We start from the raw sequence: 26,122 nt of genomic DNA, 5'->3' as shown, positions 1-26,122 counted from the left end.
AAAGAAAAAGAACATCTGCTTACAGTTGTGTTTCATCTGGGTGTTGAGAGATGTATCCATAGATCTCTTAATGTTGCTCTCAAAGTGCACCAGATTGATGCTTTTAACTTCAATATGTATGCAGTGAGCTGATTATCGAGCCTTCATTGTAACAGTCGCGGGTGTACTGTGTGTTTGCGTGTGGGGAGTGTTGCAGTAGAACATTCCACTGTAGCGCCCCTGGTGCTCGCGCTTTTGTGCGTGCTCTATAGTGCCCGTAATAAGCTCTGTGCACAAGATGGCGTCTATCAACTTCCGGCGGCTGGGTTTGAGGCTGAGTACTTCAAGTTTGAGTACAGAGTTTTGACAGCTTGACAGTTTGACAGTTTGTCATGACACACCGAGAGCAAGAATGAGCGGATTTCGGGGTAAAGAAAAGCGATTGGCCTTCCAGCGTGTAAGAAAGTTGGCACTACATTGCTGTGTGCCCCTTTGTACAAATTAGTCCCGTTATCAGAATCAGAATACCTTTATTAGTCCCACAGAGGGGAAATTTGCAGCGTTGAAGCAGGAAAGAGCCACAGACAGCTGAGTGTTGAATATCTTACATGCGTTAAAAAGTACTAAGTTATAATATAATAAACAATAGGCCTATGCTAAAAAAGTACTAAGTTATAATATAAAAAACAATATGGTAAAAAAAAGGATAAAAAGTTACATAATTTTCAAAAATACAGATCAAAAACAAATCAAATCTACAAATCAAATCCTGTAGCAGTTCTTAGGATTTAGCAGCCCGGTATATATTACAGTTATTAAAGATGGCATATGTATATAAAGTATATATTGCACATAAAGCACATATTGCACATAGTTTGACGGTATTTAACAGCAGCAAGTTACACAATGTTATAATCGGGAGATAAGTTTCCATTCATTTCGGCAAGCCTGGGCAACAACGATTAAAAGATTTCTTGCTCCCAAACCAATTGTGTATTTCATTACAAAAAGCAGTTATACCATACTATGTTTAGGTACTAATAAATTATATCCTCAAAACAAACGCACACATAAATAACAAAGGAAAATACATAATTTAATAAATCCACAATATGATAACATTTTACAGATTAATTTAATAAACTTTTACAAAACATAGGTTGATGTTATATCGGGGGGAAAAATACATATTTAAAGATTTCAATTAGTCTCTGCATATTTAAGTAATGCTAGTTTATATAACAGATGAACAGATGTACAATATCCAGAAAGTAGATGCAACAAATATATATAATGTGTGCATTTCCAACATATCCTCTGAAAGAGTGTTAGTCGTTGAGTTGAGTAGTGAGCCATTCGTTTTTTTTTCGTGGTGCGATGTCTGCTGAGAAGTCCTTGTATGCCTCGCTGACTTTGAGGACATCTGGGTCTGGCAGCTCCCCCCACACAGCCTTGTAACGTGTACTCCTTTGAAAATGTTTATATGATAATTAGGACTTTAAGAACATTTTTACACTCAGACAACAATCACAAAGTTGGAGCAGGCTGCATACAATTACTTAGGACAATATATATTACCTTACACCGTCAGCAACTGTAAACTGCTTTGGCTTAGTGGAAATGAACACCATGTCACTCACTCTGCCTGGTTTCACACCCTATTAATTACACAAAAGAATTGTCAAATTAATTGAAAAGGTTGTTGATGCAACATACTAAATCAGCTCTTGGCACAAAGGAAATACTCATTAAACTCTGGATTGGTTGTGAACACATACTGTACTTACCATGGTTCTTGGCTTGTGCCATCGCTGCTCTGTTTCAGTGCAGCTGAGGACAGGGGGTACAGCAGCCAGGTTGAGTGTGGAGTAGTGTGCGGTCTGGAACAGCAGTGCAATATTGTGGTTGCAGAGTGCTGTTCCAGCTACACAGGAACACTTTGCCACTGCAATCTCCACAGGTGAACAGTTCTTCAAACAAAATGTCAGTCATTTTACATTTAGGACACTGCTTCAATACAACACAGACAAATGAGAAAACTGAGAGCTGGCTGATCAGGCAAGTAGTAGGTGTGGAAAAAGGCTAAACCATGTCAGGTTGTCACATCACATAGACAGGGTGTCCGCGGGGTCTTAAAAAGTATTAAAAGTTGATAAATCAATTTAGCGAAAATTAAGGCTATTAAAAAGTATTAAAAAGTATTAAATGGCATTTTCCAAGGTATTAAGAAGTCCCACAGCAACGACAACATGAAACACCCTTTAATTTACTGAAACGACATGTCGGGAAACCCCCTCAAGGCGGCCCCATGCATAGCGCGCCGTAAAATGCTGCTTCTTATTTTAAGTTTCGTTGCCTTGCTCCGCTTTGTGGGGGGGGGGGGGTCCCAAGGTGGGTAGACCGATATACACAACGCTCTGGGGGTCCAACGGATCCGTGTGTAAGCCCTATATCAGTGGTCGCCAACCAGTCGATCGCAAGTGTGGTGCGGGTAGATCGCGGACCGTAAAAAAAAAAGTAACAAAAGAAATAAAAATAAAATAAAATCATAATGTTTGAAAAATTCGTTTTTAGATGTAAACCTATCATCCACCACCCCGTTAGCAGGTGCCACTTGATTGACGTATATTTGAGACACCTCAATAATATAATACATTAACCGTGCTTTACGTGAACCTCATCATGACAAAAGAGACGACGGCAGGACTGTAATTTCCCGTGTTCAGTGAACGCAGCAGAAGCAACACACCAGACCAATCAGAGAGTTGCATGGAAATACACGTTTGCTTGTGTCATTCAAGCTCGGCTCTGTGTGTGTGTGTGGCGATAGCGCATTTAGTGTGATAGAGAGGGAGTGAGGGAGAGAGAGGGACCGGTGCTAGCGGGGACCGTGATGTTAGCATCTGGTTAGCTAGCTGCACTAACGGACATAAGGAGCTGTTTCCACAACAAGCTGGAGGAGAGTCCTCTCCTGTCAGACTGAGGGGCTCAGGTGAGCTAAAGGACTCTTGAGTGTTTAGAACAGTTTTGTCACAAATTATTCAAAAGATTATTTACGCGGCACACCTTCATATGATCATTATAGTTATACAAACAATAAGAGAATAAATGAAAAACAGGTATGAAATAGCCTACTATATGGCAGTAAAACAAGAATACAGTTTAATGTGATTTATAAAATATCCATAAAGAAAAAGAAAATCTGTTTACAGTTCTGTTTCATATGGGTGCTGAGAGAGGTATCCATAGATCTCTTCATGTTGCTCTCAAAGTGCACCAGATTGATGCTTTCAACCTCAATATTTAAAAAAGAATCTTTCCGGGGGAGCATCCCCCCGGACCCCCCTTGAGGAGGTGAGGTCCGACCCCCAATAGCACTTTACCCCTGCCTATATGCCGTGAGCTGATTATGGAGCCTTCATTGTAACAGTAAATCAGATGCAATTAGCCTATATAAAAGGCCTCAAATTGGAAGCATTGTATGGGCCGTCTTTTTCACTCAATTCTGCAATAGGTAGATCTCGCCTTTCACCTAGGCCGAAGTCGGTGATCTTTATGGAATCAAATTAGGGTCAATAATATTCGCAAATTATTTCACAGTCTGCAGTTGTATATCACCTGTTGTGCGCATGTGAAAAGATTTTGTGCATGTGTAAAAAAGTTTTGTGCACACAGATATAATTTGCTCGTGTAAAAACATTTTGCAGCTGTAGAAATATTTTGTGCGTGTGTGAAAAGTTTTTGCAGATATAATTTGCACGTGTAAAAAAGTTTTGCAGGTGTAGAAATATTTTGTGCAAGGATATTTACAACAGTGAGGTTTCACAAAGTCTGAGATACGGACACACAAATTTCCTATCTGTGTGTGCGAACCTGAAGTTACAAGCTACAAGCTGCTATTTACGAGTACGAATTTTGACCCTGTTTTTACGCCTGAGTATGTTAGCCAATCAGCACGTTGCCCAGTGACTAGCCAATCAGCACGTAGCCCTATGAACATCCAATCATAGGACACAAGGTTCTAACGCGTTCGTTTTGCTGACCTGCGCCACTTGGTGCGTGCTTGCGGGAGTCAACATGGAGGAGCCCGAGGCGAACTCTTCTGGGACACAGGTGGGTTAATTACATGCTACCACGGAACATGCCACTACAGTTTTAATTAACTAACGTTACATCGTAATTAACTAAATATATCAAGACAGCTGTGCGTGCATCCCGGAGTTACTTAAATTGTATATTTAACGCTAGCTAGTTGATGTGGTCTTTGCTATTGTCTTAGCTAGCTACAGTCTGTTGGCTAAATTAACGTTTGTTGTTGTTGTGCCGTTTGAATGAGTAACGTCAATGTTAAAGAAAGTAATGCAACACTTTTTTCGGGTGCTTCCTGACATAATGTCCCGGGCATTTAATATGGAGAGGAAGGTTCAGTTTCCAATCCGACTTTTGTTCACGTCAGCTGGAAAATAAAGCAAGTGAACCGAAAAGGAACGGTAAAGTGGGCTAACCATACGATCTTTCAAATCTAAAAGGGTACAATCAACAGTAGTGGATTGTCAATACAGCAAAATATGCTCAGTCTTATGTTTTATAAATGGAGAACATTGGTTTAATCTGCCATACACCTCTTTCATCAGCTGCTAAATGTATTTAGTGTTTGATATATGTTATAACATGTATCCCACAGGAAAATAACTCCTTAATAGAGAGAGCTGTTCGCAGCTTTGTGGACCTCTTGTCAAATGCACAGCCACAAGTTTCAAGTTTGCCACAAGCTCACCAGCGGTCAGCCATAACAACAACTCGAGGAGACATGCAAAGGTATGATTTGAGAGGCATGAGTATAATTTATTTGTTGCTCATTATTGTTACTCAATATAACTTTGAACAGGTAGAAGGCAGGACCGCACTCCAAGGTTATTGAGGTGACGACTCCAGAGAATCATGTACAAACAAACGACAGAATGGGGGACGCACACTCCAGCTCCGATGCAAAGTCATCATGCAATAAAACAATCAATAAAACAATGACTTTGCAATCGGAGCTGGAGTGTGAATCTATTCTGTCATTTGTTTGCTCTCAATATAACTTTATCGTAACCTAAGTAATCGTTATGCTCCAGCCACCAGCCACCAGCCCGCCTCCAGACAACAGCCCATCTCCAGCCACCAGCCCAACAGCAAGCAGCCTCAAGTGTACCGAGGGAAATGCTAAGGTATTATAGTCATACTTACAGTGTATCCATTGCTAATTTCTGTTAGTGTTTTTTATGGATGTGCACACCCTCACATGAACTAAGACATAAGCTATCGCTGTAATTAGACTTGTTTATTAAGAACTAAAACTGAAGTTCTCTCCCTTTTTGAAATATTTTTTGACCTTATATTATTAGGATGATTTTGAGATTTGTTGTGACAATTATAGTATTTCATACAGCCCATTTTAATTTGTTTGATAGGTCATTTCCAGCATTCTACCAGGGGAGGAAGAATCGAGGAAAGAGGCCTTTTCCGAGCGGCAGTCTAATAATTCCCGCTGTCAAACAGCTTGAGTTCAATTTTTGTCTGATGCCCAAGAGTACAAATAAAACTCTGAAAAATGAGATAAGGCTTCTGCAGGCAGGACTTGGAAGGCGTACAATCAGCATTAATGATAGTGCTGATCATGAAGAGGTACTACATTTGTCTGTATTTCAGCTCAAACATTTATTTAAGGAATGCCATGGTACATCGTTCAGGAGCTGTTAACGTAGGAATTAGTCCATTGGCCAGAGCCCATCATTTCTCTTGTTGGTACCAGTCAAGGTGGCAAAGCTTGCTTTTAATTTTTTGAAAACATAGCCTACAAGGGTACTACCTATACTATATGAGGACCTTATGTGAGAGATTTTTGCGAACATCATTATTCTAATTTAAGGCCCCCAATCACCTCTCAATGGAATAGTATGGGTATATTATACATTCTCTGAATCCTAGTGAGTATTCCAGTTTTTGAGTTCTGTGTCTGTGATGTTCCTAGATGCCACAGGGTTAAAAGAAAGTATATAGAGTCATTATAACAATAAAACAGGAAATGACAAGACTAGAGACACAAGACATGAAATTAAACTAACAAACAGGAACTTAACGCTGACGAGACATGACAGATATGCACCATGCAACTTATAGGATATGCGTCTAAAATGCAACTTGTGGTTGTGGTTGGTGGTTAACTTCACGAGCTGATTGCTGTGACAAAGCTGCCACTCAGGAATGCTTATCATACTAAAATATCATCTACAGACATGTATATTTTCACAAATTTGAAGTACATTTTGCCACCTTGTCTGGTACCGGAATCTGGTTTGGCCCATAGACTAAATTGGGTATGTCTAACATCTGGAAAAAAGGAGGGAGAGGGTGCATGGAAAAGAATACTTATGATTTTCATGTCATATTTCATTCTAGATTACCAGAGTCCTCACTGAAGAATACCCCAAAATGAAGAACCTAACAGGAGGTTGGCTGCTATATAAAGCGGCAGGTATGAAGTATTGCTGCATTAATAATTTATTAATTTATATATGAAGAACCTTGTGTCTGTGAGGGAAAAATATTGAGTACTGTATGTTGGTAAAATTAATGCACAGCTATTAGTTTATATAGTTCTCTATATGACTGAATTTGTTAAATTAAGGTCTAACAGTCAAATATTTTATAAATTTAAGGTACTAAAAGTACCACATAATACAAAGAGGATATGTCCTAATATCTATACTTATGATCTTTGTACTAAGTTGTTCTGATGTTTTGTCAATACACTTCAGGAGGCACTTGGCAAAAGGAAGATCTTAACAGTTACTGATGTTTATTGCCCAATAATGGCATAAAGAGGATACATTTTATACATAAATGTGAATTATACACCCTGTTAATGATTGAAAAAGACAACAACAGGGTTGACCTGTTTGTTTAATAATGTTTTTTATAATACATCTATTTTCTTTTCCATTCAATATTTGAGGTGGTAGTGGACAGAGGACCATTTCCGTGGTGGCCCAAGGCTCACAAGGCTACACAGCCAAGATGCTTAAGTCGAACACAATCAATGGGAAACACCCACTGTATATCGTCCCTCTTCAAGAGAAATTTGATACTACACCTCTTCCTCCTGATGCTGCAGAGTTCTGCAAAATGCCAAAGTCACAGTGCAAGAGTTGTGGGAAAACATTGCCCCTTCAGTTGCTTGTCATTCACATTGAAACTTGTGGCCATGTAAGTATTTTGTAAAAAGTAATTTCACCCTAAATACTTCAATTGTACAACCAATAATGCCCCTAAACTTCAAACAAAGGAAATCTCATTGATATTGAAGGAAGTGTGGTAGTTTGTATACTGAAAATCTCAAATACATTGCCAGGAATCTGACTCAGAACAGCTCCAGGAAGGTGAGGTGGAGAAACAACATGAAGCTGATGTTGAAGATCCAGTCCAGGTTAGAGGAATGTAAATTTGACAACTCAGTGTATCCAAACATTAAACATGTTCTGAAGCAAACCAACTCGACTTTTTCAATACTCTTGCTCACTTGTCACGTAGTAGTAAAATGTAAAACTACATGGCCAACAGTACTGTGCATCTATGACATTGTGTCTATGATAAATACTGAATGTTTGACAAGTTCCCGTTTCCCCTTCAGTGTACCTGTCCAGTTTGTGGTGGCCAGTATCCTGCAGATCTCTTGCCCTATCATGCCAGTTCATGTGGTGAAAGGTAATCAAATTTCATTGTGAAACTAAATTAAAAAAATATTTAAAACTGAAATCTATCCGTTCCTGATTTAAAGTGCACCTGAGGATCTACCAAGTTCATCAAGCAGTTCAGACAGAGCTAGACCACATCGCAGTCAGGAAGAACATGACAGCATTTCAACTCCTGACCTTGATGCTGAGAGAATGGGCGTGGACACACATGAAGGTACTTGACAAATATTTTCCTGTTCACTCATAGCATTTTGCTACTTAAATATTGTAATAATGTTTTCAAAATGCCAGTTAATGTAATCATTTTTAAATGTGAGGTGTACACTGCTTGAGATGTAGCCCTCAAGTGTTCAAAAACTTGTTATAAACTTTGTACCTAACGTACAGATACAGTTAAAAAAAACAATGTTCTTCAATATTTTTGCCTCAAATCTTTAATTATTATAATTATAGCTTGGAAAACCATCCTTTGCCCACAAGCGGCAGCAACCCTCTTCAAAAGACATCTTTTGCTGAAAAATGAGGTGGAACCCCCAATCAGGGCAAGCGTGGACATCCGGGAGGACCAAGAATCCCAAAGTAGGGAAATACTTGCCTTCTACAAAAGCCCACAAGTTGACTGGGCACGCCCTCTACGGTGTACTTTACAAGGTAATGATACTATAGACCTTTACTCTGCCATAATGTTAGTATCATTATGTGTGCATGAATATTCAGTGATTCTTGTGCTATCATTCATAGGTGATGCAGCTGTTGGAGTTGGGGTACAAAGACACTTTCTTAGCTTGGCAATGTTTAAATTGCAGCATGGATTCAACATAAACAGTGGTATGATTTTGTGTTCATTTCAAATGTATTTCGAGTGTTATGTTTAGTGATGGTGAAATAAGCCTTTGTGAAGCATTGACGCTTTTTGGCCAATTGTATTGGAAATGGGTTCAATACTCCAGTGCATGTGAGGACCTGCTGGTGGAATAAATGTAATACAGGCAAATTAGGAAGGTGTTCAGTTGGGATGCGATTACAGGAGTTTGAATTTGCGTATGACAAATGTTGATGATCTTCTTAGATTTGATGTTTAGATATGATTGATGTTTGTCTGACTATAAGAGCTGTTTCTGTGTCCTCTACTGTGAATAATTAATAAGCCAAAGGTAATGAAATCTTACAAATGGAAATTGTAAGATTATTCCAGGGTGGAGAGTTTGCTTGGGTATTGCTTGTGTAATGATCAAGTAATACATCATGAGGACAAAATAGTTTATGACAATAATCCATGCGTGCTACTAAAACCAACAGGTAATGCAATGTTTCAGAAATGTTTAAAACGGTGAATCTCACAACATTGTCAAAAGTTCCACCTTCCAAACCGAAACATGTTATGTCATTTGACGAGCAATGAAGCACTGCAGCAGGCTTTGGCACAGTGGTCCAGATTTAGTTGCCAAGCAAGTGTGCTGCATGCTCTGGAGCTTCAGTGTCTAACAAAACATCACTAGCTATGTTTACAAGGTGATAGTTTGATTTTTTTCCATTTGCCTTCATCCTGTATTTATATTTCATAGGTGTGAGCAACATTACCCTTCTTTTTGAGGGAGAGCAGGACCACCTCCTCCCCGCCACCTCCCAGATCCTAGTAGAGAGTAACCTCTTTGTAGTTGCCGGGAGGATGATTGGACATTCTTTCTTGCATGGTGGCCCTGTACTTCATGGAGTCAGTGAAGCAATCATTCACATGTTGCTTCATGGAGATGTGGACACTGCCACAATATACCTTGCTGACGTGGCAGATCTCGACCTTCGGGAAACCATTCACATGGTAAAAAAAAAAGAAATTACTTTAATTTTTTTTTTACTTAAATTGACTGTTTGTTCAACTCTTTACTCCAACGCAACATATCTCAAAATCTATTGAGTGCATTGCCATCACATGGGCTGAGCACATTCATGCTCCCAGAATGAACTCTGGTTATTTAGATGACCTCAGAACCTTTCCTCTAGCCCCACTCTCAGGCCAAAATGTCAAATTTGCATGGGAGGAGATATCACTAAATTGTAGTAGAACATTGCCATGATTGAGTTATTTTTGTCAAAGGAAGATTCCTCTTCATTTTGATGAGCCCATTACTTTTCCTCTCGCAAAACGCTGTGACCAAAGTGTCACATGTTGTTAATGGTTGTGGACAGTTGAATCAACAGGTTAAATTGGACCTGTGGTTAAGTATTGATTCATTTCAATTAAAATATAGTTTTAACAATATTTGACAGCTGCTAATTAATCAGTTGAAATGAATATGAACCTGTCGAAATGGATTGAAAATCAGAGCAAAAACTACATTTGGAATTTAGGTTAACAATCTTTGTTCTGTTCTGTTCTTAAGCTTGATGGAGATGAACTCCTGTCTGACCAGCAGACGAACGAAATCAACAATCTTGCCTTTTCCTGGGACCTACCTGCTATAAAGCCAGTAAATCGCAGATGGCTATTCCAGCAACTGATGCAACATGCGGTGAGATTACAGCTGATAGTCAACCCACTTTATTTATTACATTTTGCCTAAATAAAGACTGCTGAATCAAAACTTATCTTAAAGCATTCCTATATGCAATACTGTTACTTTAGCACTTCAACATCCAGCTGATTTAATTGAAACAACTTCTTAATATTGTAACTCCCTAGGTGATTGGACGAAGAACAAAGCAGATAAAGCAGATGAGAAAGGGACTCAAGGACACAAAGGTGTGGACATTGCTCAAAGAGAAGCCAGAAACAGCCCGGATTGTATTCCCTCGTCAAGCAAACGCTTTCCCCACTGCCCAGGTAAACACTGTGCCCACCATACACCATAGCACGTATGAATAAACAGTTATTGTCTATGTATTTCTATGCAAGTCTTTACCAACACCTGAAACATACTTAAATTAGGAGGAAACCCCCAGAAGCATGTCTTAATAAAAGTGTGGCTTACTATTTCTCCTATTAGGCAATCTTGAGTCTAATTGTCTGGCCAAGGGATGACAGCGATGATGACGAAGATGAAGATGATTCCTACCCAAGGAGCATCCAGGACCAGACAGCTGGATTCTTAAGGAAGTTTATTGAGACAGGCAAGTTTATCAGCAGGACAGGGAAGTGTAAGCTTTGTATCTTTGTGACGGTGACTACCTACATCGCAGATTTGCAACCAATGACCACTGTATTTTCTTGGCCAATCATATTAAGGCTACATGAATTGGAGTACAGCGATTAGGAATTGGAACAGGACGAGAACAGACCAAGGGGAGAGAAGCAGTGTAGAAGCAACCTGTAGCAGCAAGAATTAGCTTTTTAAATCAAAAAAGGACATTAAAGGGAGGTTTCTAATACTACTTTGTGCCACCCTCCTTTTTTGGGCTCAGTACTATCCCAACAAAGTATTTCCATTTACCTATATATAAAACATGGTAAAGCAGTAAAATACAGCTCATCTTTAAAAATGCAAATGTCATTTATTTGATGTATTTCCACAACCTCTTGTTGTCTTTGAATGCAGCCTCTTCATCCCAACTCGAACAGCTGACAAAGTTCTGGGTAGGGTGGGAAATCCCTACAGACACCTTGAAGGTCCGAGTTGTGAAGGGGGCGTACCTGAAGTCTTCCACATGTTTTGGCACATTGCATGTACCTGGGCACTTCCAAAACTATGAGGACTTTTCCAAGCATGTGGAGAGCTGTATTGCAACCTATGTTACAGGCTTTGGTCTAGTTTAGATACTGCTCATCAGTATGATTCTGTTGCAAAAAAAACATTGTTTCAGTGTTATGGAGCTTCTGCTTTTGTTCATTGGTGTAAAAAGAGATTTTGTCTTTTGTATTCTTTCACCTGAAAAGAGATCTCCATTTTAAGAATATCGACTCTCAGAAACGAAACCTTTTGAGATTATTACTACTTCATTTGTTCCAGTGGTCAGCTCAAAATTGAACTTGAACATGACATTTTGTGACAGATACTATAATCTTTGCCTGGTACTCTTTGTGTACTGCATTTTGTTGGAAGGGCTGTTTGGATTGTGCCATATGTAGTTCTGGCACCTGGTTCAGGTAGTTGTAACCAATGGCATCATTCATTCTGTTAATCGTCAATATTTAGAAAATGGTCTATTACAGTACTTGTTATTGCTGATGTATTTACTTGAATCCTACAGCTCTTGTATCCAAAGATTCTAAGAAATAAACCATTGACCAGTGACTTTGGATGTTTGCTTCATTTCAATTTACCCACATTTTACATTTTTCACAACAATCAAAATTTGAATTATTATATTATATACCTTAAAATGTTCTGCGGCTAACAAAGTAATTTCCATTCATAAACCACAGAACTGATCATTTGCTGTGTAAACATTTCCCCGGGGACTATTTTGAATGCAGGTTGAAGTCTCTGAAAATGATTTTTTCAAGTCGTAGCGGAATGAACAGAAGTCAATGTCAGGATGAAAGGTAGGGACATTATTGTGAGTTCTAAAATAGAACATTATACTACTACTGTAGTATCTTTCATGTAACAAGGAACTGCATTAGCTAGTGGAAAGCCATGTTATTCTAAGAGTAACATTTCAGGTTACTACAAATAAAGTAGGCCTCTAAAATTGAAATACATTTATTTTCCTTTTCAAAATGAGAATATAACAGTCATGCCCTATATATATATATATATATATATATATACATATCATCATCCTCTACCCAACCACCCCCACAAAAGTACCACGTATCTCCAGATGTGTTGGTGTTGAATGTTTGTGATCAACTGAAGGATGAAGTGTTACTTCAATTCTTCTTCAGCTAAATAAACTCTTTAAAAAGCCTCTTGGATCAGCTTGAAAAGTAGTTGTCACAAAGCTGAAAACAGGCTGTTTTTCTGACTTTGTAGAGATACGTGGTTCTCACAGGACAGAGACAAAGATACAAACACATGATGATCTTATAGAATATGATGCATTGATGGAGATTAAACTAGCCAACAGGATATAAAGGATTTATATGCAACTAATTACTGAATACTTCTTCCACTGCTGAAAGTTAGTATGCATTGTGCCTTATGCTTCCTGACTTGATTCAAGGACACCCTCTATGTAGTGAACTACAGCACTATAGATGTCTGCCCCAAAACACAATGAAGGAGCAGTAGGATTAAAAAGTTGATTCAGTCCTTCCAGTTCTTCGATGCCCAGGGGAGATGCCAGTTCAGGAACCTGTACTCCAATTTGATCCATGTCTGCAATTTCCACATCTGGAAAATGGATCCCCTGAAATAAAAAAGTAATCGGGTTAGTTAAAATAATTACATGGGATGACACCCTAAAACAGTGGTCACGAACCTTTTCTAGAAATCATTTGGCTCCCAACAAATACAAATTCTAAATTACTAATACAGTCCATTATTTATTATTAAATGATTTCCACCCCACTGATTAAATTGTTGTTTTGTCTTGACATGAACACTAAACTAGATTTCAATCACTTGACATGCATTACTGAACTGTCATTTATTAAGCCATTTATTTAGTTTAAATTTTATCCTTGTACAGACTAAATAGACTAGTGCACTGCATATTCATTGCAGTTTTCAGGTGTTAATTTACCAGTGAAAGAAGTCAGCATCTTTTTTTCCTGCAATATTCTTTTTGAGGCCTACAAATTCAAAGACAAATAAAATGAAAACAACTACAACAGTAGTTGTTTTCATTAGTTTTACATTTTTCGGATTGTGGCCTATGTCTTTGTATATCAACAAAACTATTCTATGCAACTGAAACTCAATGTTACATTGTGTTGCATAGCCCATTGTTGGCTTTGACACAAATTGTAATTCTGCTGTAGCCTGATTATGCATATGGTTGTTGCTGTGTACTATTGGAAGATGCCTGGTAAAGTGAAACACAGTGGTCCTGGTAGGCTAAATTCCAGTTCCCGTGTGTTGCATTTTCATTATAATATTAAGAACAGTGTAAGGATTTTGTCAAATAAACATATAACCAAATACTAACATTGTTATGACTTCTAAAAGAAAGCAAGGTGTGCTAACATTGGCTTCCTCCACAATGGTGAATAAAACACAGAACTACAAAACAGTTTTTCCCCTTTACCTCGAAGTTGTCAGGAGGGCTGACAGGGCTCTGACTCTTCCCGATTTCCCACAGCTGGTGAGGAGTGAGGTTACGTTCTGTTCGGAGTGAATGGTTATTCCAGCCATCTGTGAATGTGTCAAGATCTTCCTGAATTCGGGGCAGAAAGACATACTGAGCACAGAAAAGGTGTGTGCAATTTGCTGGGTCGAGCAGGCCATCCTCCTCTAGGCTGTGGAGCAGATCGTAATAAATACTTGACACGACATTCCACACGTCACGCCACAGGCGCTCTATCCTGAAAGACAGTTGACAAAAATAAATGAATAAATGCAGTCCGTAAACAATTATCACACCTTTACGTTGCAAAAAATGCAAATAGTAACTCAATGGATGTTTCGCCATCCCTAATAACACTAATATGTACATTAATCTCAGCAACAACTTTTAGCACCATAATTAATGGAAGCACGTCACTATTAAGCGATACACTAGCAAAAGATATTTTGACCAAAGAAAGCTTTATGACAGAAGCTACAACCATACACTGATATTACCTTTGATTATGAACACTTTTCCCTGAGATGATGCTTCCCCTGCTGCACCCACGAACGTCAAACATATGTCTGGCAATGTCCACATTTTCCACACCTTGGTCTCCTCTGACCCTTGACATGTACAACCATACAGATACCATGTTAAGTAATTTGACAATGTGAAATTTGAATCTCTGTACTCTTAGAGCTGGCTGTATCTCCAGTTTTCTAAGTACGCTATAGCCATTTAACAAGCTTCACTATTGGCTACTGGCTAATCCCCCAGGGAACCAGCAGTTTTAAAGATTTTGTTACCACAGAAACAAGAGGTTTTAGTATGAGACTGAAACATTCTTTATGGGCACATCACTGGAAAGACCTACACATAATATTGGGAATATGTCATGAGGTCATGTAAAGTCATATAAACAAGGAATGAATAATCCAATCTCATTCTAAGGCCATCCCCATAAGTGTCATCACTGGTAAAGTGTTGTTTCAGAAATGACATATAGGGGGTGCTAGGGCTTCCTGGGCCTTTGCTTAATAGGCACTATATCTCCAACTATCAATTTACAACTTTTCTTGTAAAACTTAGTGAAAAATCTGTTGATCATGTAGGCCTATAGACCTTTTTGAAAAGCAGCCATTTTGACATAAAATAGTAGGGTAAACACAGGTGTTACCAGTGATACTAATTAATGTTCTGTTCCATTCAGATCAAACAGTCAGGGTGCTGCTATTGTGCATGTTGGCTCACTGGAAAGGCTCTACTGCACTAAATAGAATGGAACCTTAATCAACTTAATTAATTTAACCTGTATTTACCTGCTAGTTCATGTCAATACGGCTGCCGTGACAAAAGTCTACCTTATTTTTATAAAATGGCCTGGACTGATACAAATCAGTGTTCTTTTAACTGTATCAAGTGCACCTGACATTTTTCTTCTTATTCAGTATTTCCAATAATCCAATTTTACATGTAAAAAAACCACACACAAAACAAGAAATAGCCTGTTACCTGGATGGAAATCCGTGTTTGTCCACAGCCTCAAGGAAGAACTGCAGAGCTGTTGAAGCCTTGTTGTTATTGGCTACTTGTAGGTACATGATCTATGAGAGCATTTATAGAAAGGAAAAAGTAAGCACCACAGAAACACAGTACTCAAATAACCTATTAATGAATTAAATACTGACCCCATACTGTATGTGCGTGATAATTAACTTTAAAAAATGGCATTTAATATCAATTCACTTTTGGTCAATTGTAAAATAAACTCCAGGAAGCACTAACCTTTCTTGAAAATCCATCAATTCCACCAAATATTACCATACCATATCTGCAAAATAAAAATGTATTAATTGCTTGATGTATCCACACCACATCTTGTCCCACCAAGTCCTTTGATGATTTAAATAATCTTCGTGTCCATCGCCAGACCCCTTTTTGTGGTGTTGTGCTGAATAACATGATGTGGTCGGCGCCTACATAAGATGACCCGCACAATGTATAGTGAAATGTTTATCTTTGGCTACAATACTGCTTGTGTTTACATTATATAAAATATAGCTGAGGAAGAGCATTTATTGTTATAAATATGTTATTTGTGTCCTAAATATTGCTGATAGGTCTTTTAAATGAATGAAGTAAGGCTAATTTTGGCCTGAACTCGAGTAGTGAGGCATGTGTTTCAGGTTAAAGCTTTTGAAGTTCTGCCCTTTTCATGCAAAAAAGTATAATGCATGGACTGTAGAGTATATGAAAAAAATATAGAATTATATTTAAACAAATAAAATAATTAATACATAAATCAATCATATACTGTAGAGTATATGATTGATTTTTAAGAAAACATGAATCGCTCATCGTCTATTGCAGCGGGTTGTAAGGAGTATTTGTGTTGAGTAGGCCATACAGTTATTTATTATGGCTATTAGAAGTCTTTAACAGCCTCTTCCAGTAAGGCTATGAAATCAGCATTAAATCATGACTCTACATCTGGGTTTCTTCACATCACCTAAATAATATAATTTCAGACCAATTAGGTATAACTATTACAGTGTTTGTGTGCGCATGCATCCCTTTGCTGTCAGCTTACCTGATCAACTTATGGTTGGTATCGACATGTAGGAGTGAAAGAGGAGCTGGAACACTGTAGGTTCTTCGCACAACACACCCAAGGCTGGTCATTCTCTCAAGTATTCCAAGACTATCAACACGGTGCATTGACTCCCACACTCTAGTCCACTGAACTCTATGGTCTAAAGCCTTGAGACGTCCCTTTACCATCCTGTGACCTGTGAAGATAAAGTGAAAAAGATTGTCTTTAAAGAATATTGTTATCATTAGAGGGAAAATGAGGAATAAACTGATATTGTGTGAATTGAGTTGTGAAACAATTTAGGCCTTTGACCATTTCTCAGGGATACAAACTGTGACAACCATTGTACTGAAGAAGCTAAATGTCACTTTAAAAGTTACTGCTATGGCTTAGCGTCTGTGTTTCATGCCAAGGACAAAAGTATGTTATACTTCACAGAAAATCTTTACAAAACTGGTTGAAGAAGGAAGGAACTACCCAAATTTGGAGAGTCTTCCTTGATTGCTGAGACCAAGCTGTCAAGCTCGTCGTCAGTCATTTTACTGTAGCTTTCCCTTATTGAGAGGCCCCATTGTTGCATCCTACGGCGGACTGTTTTGCATGATATGCCAAGCAGTTTGGATATACAGGGGACTGACAGGTCCATTTCAATCAAGTTCTGGAGGTGGTCTTTGGAAACAACCAGCTTTGGACGCCCCCTTTCTCCAACAGTCCTGTCAACCACAACAGTTGTCCTTCTCCCGTCTACTTCAGTGGTGATGCGGGTGACCAGCTGGAGAAGACCTTCAAGTCCCTAAAATGTTGTATCGGTGATGTAATTGAACACAGCTGTCTTGAAATATCAAGCCACATGGAAAAAAGACCATTTAACCTACCTCCTGTGGGAAATGTATGTGAGCTGAGAGTGAACAGATTAGAGTCATTTCACTCATGCAGATGAACTCCAGATAGTCTAGGTCTAAGGGCTGTCGCTGAGAGGCCTGCTCCAATCTAGACTGCAGTCGGTTGAGAACATGCCTTCCCACCATCACCTGACAAAGAGGTCAGAAAATGTGCTTTTATATAAAAGTACTGACATCAGGCTTTGTTGGAAAATGTGTGGAATACAGATGAACAGTTAAAGATGCTAGCAGATGCTAAAAAATACAGAAACTACAGCAACTTAACCTAAACAAGCGTTAGGTTTCAAATTCAGAATGATTTGTAATACAAATGCACAAGTGGCTAAGTAAAGTGAAATCACAACCCCAAGTCGCAGCTTGAGGTGGTAGGATATGAACAGAGAAATAAAGCAACCTGCTTTCCTGTACAGCATAGAGATAAGTTGGTTGTGCTGCACAGCTGATACTGATATTGTTGACAGAAATAACTAAACTGTATGATAACCCACCTGAGACTCAGCAGAAGTGCCTGGGTGATCCATGGTTGAGGGAAGCACAGATACAATGGCATTTCCATTGTCCTAGTGAAGCAAACAATCACTTAATTATTGGATATTGTTATAATACTAGTCTCAACTAGGTTTAATATTAGGAGGCAAGATAATGTTCAGTCAGATAGCAAAGAGAGCAGAGCTACCCCAAGGATGCCTAGCAACAAATTTACCAACAGAAAACAACTTTGTCAGTAATATCAGGTATTTCACCATTTAATTAGAAATATTGGTTGCTGTTGGCCTACTCCAAAATGAACTACATATAACTTACATTTTATGGTCACAAAACTAGCTGGGTCTACGCCCATTATGTCATTAAAAGAATACTAGGAAGTAGGACCGCAGAAACAAATAGTAAAGTGCAGAGGATTAGCCCAGGATTGTACCGGTGACTTTATGTATCAGAGGTCTGTCTCAACTCTCCTTTTCTCCATAAAAGAGAGACAGAGTGGAGAAAACGGGGGAGAGTGAGGAATAATATGTAGGCTATTTGAATATGCAATAGGAACAAACAAATAACAGACGATGCTAATCAAACTAGTATAAAATATTAGACTGTTAAGATGCCCCAAGGGGAGGTGTCGAGGGGAAGTCAACGATGGCGAACCACTAATGAAACGATGCGAGTGTGATATTTCGCTGCGACTTGAATTCATAGATCAGATCACAGCAATCAGTGGTGGACAGTTCGCAGCAGGCAGCTAAATGAAATCAAGCTGCAGTTGAATTTGGAGCAGAATCAAGATGGAAGAGGATATCATTTTAGCGGTGTCCCAGTTCTATATAATACTTCCCGTGCAAATTATAAACTCCAAAGATAGATAACTTTCTTCTCTGTATCCATCTTAAGTATGTATCACTATCATTGTTTCACCTACATGTAGGCCTATCTATAATTACAACTAGTAATTAACGTTTTTGTAAAGCCACAATATATCAGACAGGCGGCCGTTGAACATAAATAAACCCAAATACAATGTACGATTGGAAACTGAACCTTCTCGACCTTTAACTAACTAACGTTTGCATTACTTTCTTTAACATTAACGTTACTCATTCAAACGGCACAAAAACAACAAACGTTAATTTAGCCAACAGACTGTAGCTAGCTAAGACAATAGCAAAGACCACATCAACTAGCTAGCGTTAAATATACAATTTAAGTAACTCCGGGATGCACGCACAGCTGTCTTGATATATTTAGTTAATTACGATGTAACGTTAGTTAATTAAAACTGTAGTGGCATGTTCCGTGGTAGCATGTAATTAACCCACCTGTGTCCCAGAAGAGTTCGCCTCGGGCTCCTCCATGTTGACTCCCGCAAGCACGCTCCAAGTGGCGCAGGTCAGCAAAACGAACGCGTTAGAACCTTGTGTCCTATGATTGGATGTTCATAGGGCTACGTGCTGATTGGCTAGTCACTGGGCAACGTGCTGATTGGCTAACATACTCAGGCGTAAAAACAGGGTCAAAATTCGTACTCGTAAATAGCAGCTTGCAGCTTGTAACTTCAGGTTCGCACACACAGATAGGAAATTTGTGTGTCCGTATCTCAGACTTTGTGAAACCTCACTGTTGTAAATATCCTTGCACAAAATATTTCTACACCTGCAAAACTTTTTTACACGTGCAAATTATATCTGCAAAAACTTTTCACACACGCACAAAATATTTCTACAGCTGCAAAATGTTTTTACACGAGCAAATTATATCTGTGTGCACAAAACTTTTTTACACATGCACAAAATCTTTTCACATGCGCACAACAGGTGATATACAACTGCAGACTGTGAAATAATTTGCGAATATTATTGACCCTAATCTGATTCCATAGGTCTTGGGCTTAAAAAGGTTGGTGACCACTGCCCTATATGATCATTTTCTGATAACGATGAAATAGCCCGCCTCCCTCTCCCCACGTCTCCTGCTGCTGGTGGGCTATCAGAAGAGGGGGAGGAAAAGAGAGGCAGGCACCGTTTATTAAATATTATTATACAGAGAACAGAGTCGTTATCAATTTGTTTTAAAGCTCAATGATTAACAAAGAAGACCTCTGATCGGCACTTTTCTAATTTTGTACGGAATATTTAAACTTTAACGGACATGTTGACTGGCGGAACATTTTTTTAACGGAAACTCTGCCGTACGGTTCACTCGTCCCTTGGAAGAGGCGGGTGTTTTTTATCTGCTGGTGGACTACCTGAGAGATATACAGCAGGAGAACACGCCGTCCACCGCGGAGAATAAACAGAAGGGCAACCATGGCAACCATGCTCCGCAGCAGGAGAACACGCCGTCCACCGCGGAGAATAAACAGAAGGGCAACCATGGCAACCATGCTCCGGGGTCTTCTTCACTGCTTTTGGTGTATTTTGTTGCGGCAGCAGCGCCACTTACAGGACTGGCATATGTACTACAGCGTTTCCAGCATTTCCAGCGGTCTAGTGTGAACGGACACATTAATGAATCGAATGTGTGTGAACGGAAGACTTTTTTGCGTTTGCGTATGCGTTTTACCGTATGCGTCCTCGTGGGGCCGGGGTCTAAGCCAAACTATATCCGGTCACAGAGATCTGCTATTTTAAAGTAAAGTTAACACATATCGACCCTAATATAGTCTATATTAAGAACGAGAAAAGTCTTAACATATATCGTTTTTTGTAAACATATGACAAATGTGTGAGGGTGATGACGTCAGAGCATCGTCCTATGTGCCAGGGCTTAGCTCTGGACAGCCCCAGCCCAATTTAACCCCTGGGTATTTGTGAGGGAGCTCCTATATGGCATTACCCCGCTGAAGCTCAACAAAGTTTAATATATGTCATAGTTCAAAGTTTTGTCTATTTGTTTATTGGTCAAAATACTGGTTTCTAATGGTGTCTGAGGAGTTTTACTGGAATGAAAGAGCACAGAGTACAGAAGCAACAAAGCAGCATACTGCATTAAACCTGACCTTCACAGAGAGGTTGAAGTTCATGGGGAGAGGAGGCTTCAGTAGTCTGTCTGCACTCTGTTTAGTTGTGCTATCTTACAATCAATATAGTCAATGTGAGGTAAAGTGTGTCGCCAACGTAACCGGTTAGAACTCAAAGTTGCGAGGAGGTCTTAAAATGTATGGAAAGGGTCTTAAAAGGTATTAAATTTGACCTCAGAATTTCTGCATATACCCTGACAGAAGTTCTGCTGTTTGGAATACTGTAATTTAAGGACATTCAAACAGATACGCTTGTAAAGCCTGTCTCAGCTCTCTCAATGTATTATAACTACATAAAATAGTGTTAATAGAACGTTGAACAGCTTAACATAGATGTAGGGTACAAAACCAGCACTTACCTAACACTGGCCCATACAAATAACTGGACCCTACATGGATTATACTAACCATTCAGTAAAGAACAGCAGCCGTCACAACCAGTTTCTGGGGTTTCCATGAAAGCAGAGACGGGTTTCAAGCTCTCATTAAGAATCTTTGATGAAAGCTAAGTTTGGGTTTAGCTAATGTATTTATCATTTTACACGAGAGGGTTACAAAACGAAAATAAATCTGTAGCCCCTTCATGCTACACACACATAGCCAGCTGCCAGTTGATGTGAGCAAATGTATTGTCACTATGTAATTTGTTGCAACACGTCAGCTAGATGGGCTTATTTGAATCCTAAGTCACAGGTTACCTACTCTAGCCACATCAAAACCCCAGAACATGAACCTGATTGAGGCTTTGAACCGACGAACACTTTTTATTTTCCTCTCTACTCTGAGATCGTGAGGCTTTTCATGCTTTATCATGGACCTGTAACGGCCCGTCTACACTACAGGCATGAACAAATCTTGAAGCTGGGCGTGTCTGAAGCTTGGCGATTTTTTGCGAGCAACCAATCACATGAATCTCCCGCCCCCGACATACAAAGCAATAGCAATGTTAAAACGAAGTAAACTGGATATAAACTCTCCAAACAGGCGACAAAACTATCAGTTTCACCCACTGTCTCTGCCACCTCCCTCCATGCCTGGTTCCTCCGGTTTGTATCCCGGTAAATAGTTCCGGTCGTAAAGAACCGGGTGATTTGCTACCGTAATATCTCGTTTGGAATATGAGGAAATGAACTGCGGTCTGGCTCTCCCAGCTTGCACGCGGTTTGATTGGCTGAGCTTGCACTGGCGGGATTTGCATAAACGGAATTTGATTGGCTGATGCCAAGCATCGAGCCTCAAAAGTTGAACATTGTTCAACTTTTGATGCCGATAGATGCTCGTAATGCTTGCAAAGCCATGCCATGCTCCCCACAATGCAGTTCGGCGAAGATTAAAAATCTTCTACGTCACCCCATTCAAGTGAATGGGCGAAGCGTTGAAAGCATTTTTTGATGCCTGTAGTGTAGACGTACCGTAACAGCTAGCCCTGATGCTCACTCTCCCTGAAGGTAGATCTTTGTTTGAAACTGTGGGGAATTGGATATCATTCATGTTATCCAAGAATGTAATAGTACATCATTAAAACGCTTTACACTGTATCAACACTGTCAATTTGTCAAAGTTAGCCAGTAACTACAGCTTTGTTTGTCACTTACCTTCACAATTGTCGACGGAGCTGGATATGTAGCTACATCTTGAACCCCTTTTCTCTTTTGCTCCTCGGGGCTGAGCCTGCCGATGTACATCACTGATGTTAACCTTCGGTAGGTCTTGGAGACATCGAGTGTGAAATAGTGCCTATATAATATCTATACGCTATCTCTCTCGCTATCTATTGCTATCTATACGCTATCTATCGCTCTTCCCTCTACCGCTCTACCGTAGACCGGAAGTTTACAACCGCACACTCAATGAACCGGAAGTTGATCGACGCCATCTTGTGCAACTAGCCTATAGTGTTCACTGGAGTCCAGCACCTCAGCACCCCCACACAAAATACCTTCCTGCGCCTCTGAATGAGTGACCTATATCATTAGCTGAGGTTGTGCTGATTTCTGGGATGTGTAAAACTTGATTATACTGTAAAGAAATTACAATTTATAAGGCAAAACACAAACATATACAAAAACGGAAAGTACTTTGTGGGTATCAGAGGGTTAAGGGATCTATATATTTCACATCATTAATCCAAATCTGTAAAGTAACCCAACTAAATCTAGTGGAGTAAAAATACCAGGTTAACTTCTGAATTGTGGTGGAGTAGAATTACAAAGTAACAATAAATTGCAAGTTTTACATGCTGCTGTAACAAAAATATTTTCCCAACTTGGGATCAATAAAGTATATCTTATCTTATTTTAAGATGATCGATGACTACTGCTATATTTGCAAAATGTGCCTCTGAACCTTGAAAAGTGCATGTTTCAAGGCTTATCAATTAACAACAGGAGGGGGGGGGTGGTCTAGTTCGAATCCTGTGTGCCGTGGATGGGTTTCATTCCCTTGTGCTGTTTGACGCTCGGCGTAACCTTGGCGCACTGCCACTCCAACATCCAATCACAGAGCATGAGGATTAATCACAGGGTTTGTCATGCAAAGGGTATGGTGTCGTCCCAAGAGGATTATGGGTAGCGTAGTGTCTTCGGCCATCCTAAACTCCGGTAAAACTATTATTTTCTCCAAATCGAAGGGGAAAAACACAAAAGCATTGTACCAAATTTAACCCAATTACTGTTGTGTAATTAACAGGTATAATCTGGTGTTTTTGAGTTGATGAGTAGTGCAGGTATCACTGTAAAATCAATCGACAGTAAGGAGAATACTTACTTCCGGGTGTAAAATTATCCGTTATCCAATGGGAATGGACGTTCACATTGCCTTTATCTGCCGCCGAAATGGACGGATGCAGTGCTTCCCTGAGCGTCAAATACCGCCGCTGAGGCTACAACGGAGCTGATCCTGATATGACGTAATGTTGTAAATGTGGGCCGGACACCCACGGCCCTATCAGAAATGTCACTATCAGAAACAATGTGCAACGTGTTTTGGACGTAATATGGTCTTTTTTTACATTAGCAAGCATCGCTAACACTCAGAGCTAACCTGTACTGGAGAGATTATGTGTAAAAAAGCAGGAAATAAAAAAAGGAACTCCTGTAGTAAACCCACAAGAAAAGAAGCATTTGAGCTTCATACGGTTTCAGAAATTATCCTTGATGTGGCTTGGAACATGATATGGTGTTTATTCACGGCAGCATTTAGCTGTATCTGAGCAGAGCTCAAAAGGGGGACGGGGCCAGCAGAGAATCAGCACTTCTCTAACAGGGCTGAAATAGAGGGATATGAGGGATGTTTAAAATGCATGATCTGTTTGGTATTTTGAGGAAAACACTTCATAGTCATGTTTTTTATATATGTGACCTGCTATATCGAAATCAGTCGGAAGTCGCAACGGCTAATTTAAAAATAAACGTGGATTTGCGTAAAAAAATAGTTTTTAGGGGTTCGGGTGTTTTGTTTGATTTAAATAAACAAAGTCTTGGCTTTCAGAATATGAAACTTTTATTTCCAAAATCACATGATAAATAAATGTCTGAAGCTTGTAAAGTATTAAACTGTGTACATCCCTGGAGGTTTAGGGGATAGGAACAATCACATTTAAAACATATATTTAATAAATGGATGAAAATTGCTTGTGCCCATAATGGGCAGCATTAATATATATACCCACACGACAGCTAAGGTCAGAAGAGCTTTATTTAACAGCTGGTCTTATGTCTGTGACCCCTCCTGTTGTTAATTGATAAGCCTGAAACATGCACTTGTCAAGGTTTGGAGGCAAATTTTGCAAATATGGCAGTAGCCATCGATCATCTTAAGATAACATATACTTTATTGATCCCAAGTTGGAAACATTTGCGTTACATCAGCATGTGTAACAGTTGTAAATATGCAGTGGTGTTTATTTGTAAATCATTTAGTATAATCACAAAAATTCTGTGTTTTATATTGAATAATTCTGTGTTCTTTATTTATTGATTGTTCAATACCTGACAAGGTCGGAGATGAAAAACCTGGGTCGCAGGCTCCTCAACAGTGCACTACAAGACATCTATCAATATGTGTGTATACCTCCACCATTAAGTCATATTCTGCACATTTCTTATACTATCTACATACATCTTATAAGAGTATAATTAATATGTATAATATCAGTTAAAATAAGTGCTTCAACCTAGTTAACATCGCAGGGAAGTTGATTGTCAAGTCCCAAAACAAAGTATGCAATATATTAGACGTTAAGTACTTTGTCAGACTTAATATTTATCTGTAGATACCCCCAAAGCTTTTTTCTTATTCAAAAGAAGACCTTAACACTAGAACCGCCAACGGGTAAATTTTACCCGCAGCTGTTTTTTTATTGTATGTAACTTTTTTTCCATAACATATTAAAGTCTCCCAGTCCGTGACTTTTCCTGAAAGTGTGTTATGTAGCAGCCTCTGTTGTTAAAAATGGTCAATAGGAAGTCAGATTGAAAAGATCGCCAAATAAATTGCCAATTATACCCATATCCGCCAGCGGGTAATATTTACCTCATAGAAAATGCAGCGTAAACATGACGTGTTGCTATAGCAACGCCTTTTGTCTACTGCGGTTCCTTATAGATAGAGAGATAGATAGATGTATTGATAGATAGATAGATAGAGAGAGAGATAGAGAGATAGATATATAGTTATAGATAGTGTAACATCTTGGAGAATACAAGATCTTGGATGACTGAGCTCACGTTGAGGACGTAATGCATGTGTGCAGGTTACGTGCCAGTTGAATAAAGATGGACACTCGGAATGAGAGAAGTAGTCCATGTTGTCTGTTTATGTAGACAATTATATGTCCTTGGAACAGAATATTACGGATAGATCGATAGATAGTTATAGATAGAGAGATAGAGAGATTTGTACCTAAACAAAACACAAGTCTAACACCAAGCGTTTAAATCAGCACTCTTAGCAATATTTTATACTTCATGTTATCTGCACAAACTATATCATATGAAAAGCTGAGAGTCAACATATTATATTGGTATAAATTTCATCCCTGTGTGATCAAAACTCACTGTTCTGTATGATAAATAAAATAACATACCTTCAAAATCAATAGCGGGTACATTGTACCCGTTGGCGGTTTTAGGTATACAGCGACCTCTGGCGGTTCTAGTGTTAACAGTTTTACAATTCAGCAAACGGTGTCTTTTTTCCATGTGGGTTTACATTTCAATTTTTTTACGTTTGGTGTATAATGCATCAC

General features: G+C 39.1%; 3 protein-coding genes and 1 long non-coding RNA gene across 5 annotated transcripts; 2 read left to right on the top strand and 2 right to left on the bottom strand.

Moving 5' to 3' along the window:
* Positions 1-384: 384 nt before the first annotated feature.
* LOC307041849 lies at positions 385-2,340 on the bottom strand. The gene is made up of 3 exons (XR_013808906.1): positions 1,767-2,340; positions 1,558-1,637; positions 385-1,446 (listed from the first exon to the last, which is right to left on the bottom strand). It is a non-coding gene; the product is annotated as an uncharacterized lncRNA (long non-coding RNA).
* Positions 2,341-4,064: 1,724 nt separating this feature from the next.
* Positions 4,065-7,465, top strand: LOC307038844 (uncharacterized protein; the record flags this gene model as incomplete). The annotated part of the gene is made up of 6 exons (XM_079680520.1): positions 4,065-4,797; positions 5,100-5,192; positions 5,436-5,649; positions 6,424-6,499; positions 6,980-7,230; positions 7,376-7,465. The coding sequence occupies exons 1-6, from the start codon at positions 4,790-4,792 to the stop codon at positions 7,463-7,465; spliced, it is 732 nt and encodes a 243-aa protein (XP_079536646.1). The 5' UTR covers positions 4,065-4,789.
* Positions 7,466-8,238: 773 nt separating this feature from the next.
* Positions 8,239-12,952, top strand: LOC307041979 (uncharacterized protein). Its single transcript, XM_079685597.1, has 7 exons — positions 8,239-8,369; positions 8,460-8,546; positions 9,284-9,537; positions 10,100-10,228; positions 10,399-10,539; positions 10,703-10,826; positions 11,252-12,952. The coding sequence occupies exons 2-7, from the start codon at positions 8,510-8,512 to the stop codon at positions 11,467-11,469; spliced, it is 903 nt and encodes a 300-aa protein (XP_079541723.1). The 5' UTR covers positions 8,239-8,369; positions 8,460-8,509; the 3' UTR covers positions 11,470-12,952.
* Positions 12,594-15,777, bottom strand: LOC307041980 (uncharacterized protein). 2 transcript variants are annotated; one of them, XM_079685598.1, is made up of 5 exons: positions 15,657-15,770; positions 15,384-15,475; positions 14,384-14,494; positions 13,848-14,124; positions 12,611-13,007 (listed from the first exon to the last, which is right to left on the bottom strand). In XM_079685598.1, the coding sequence occupies exons 1-5, from the start codon at positions 15,693-15,695 to the stop codon at positions 12,798-12,800; spliced, it is 729 nt and encodes a 242-aa protein (XP_079541724.1). In that variant the 5' UTR covers positions 15,696-15,770; the 3' UTR covers positions 12,611-12,797. The 2 variants fall into 2 exon arrangements, with proteins under 2 accessions (XP_079541725.1, XP_079541724.1); XM_079685599.1 differs by lacking the exon at positions 14,384-14,494 and having other exon boundaries at positions 12,594-13,007; positions 15,657-15,777.
* Between the last annotated feature and the right edge of the window lie 10,345 nt (positions 15,778-26,122).

This window comes from Notothenia rossii (assembly GCF_949606895.1).
Source record: "Notothenia rossii genome assembly, chromosome: 5".
In the NCBI taxonomy this organism is placed as follows: domain Eukaryota; kingdom Metazoa; phylum Chordata; class Actinopteri; order Perciformes; family Nototheniidae; genus Notothenia; species Notothenia rossii.
Note: the sequence above shows the minus strand (reverse complement) of the source record. Positions and strands in the feature narration are given on the sequence as shown.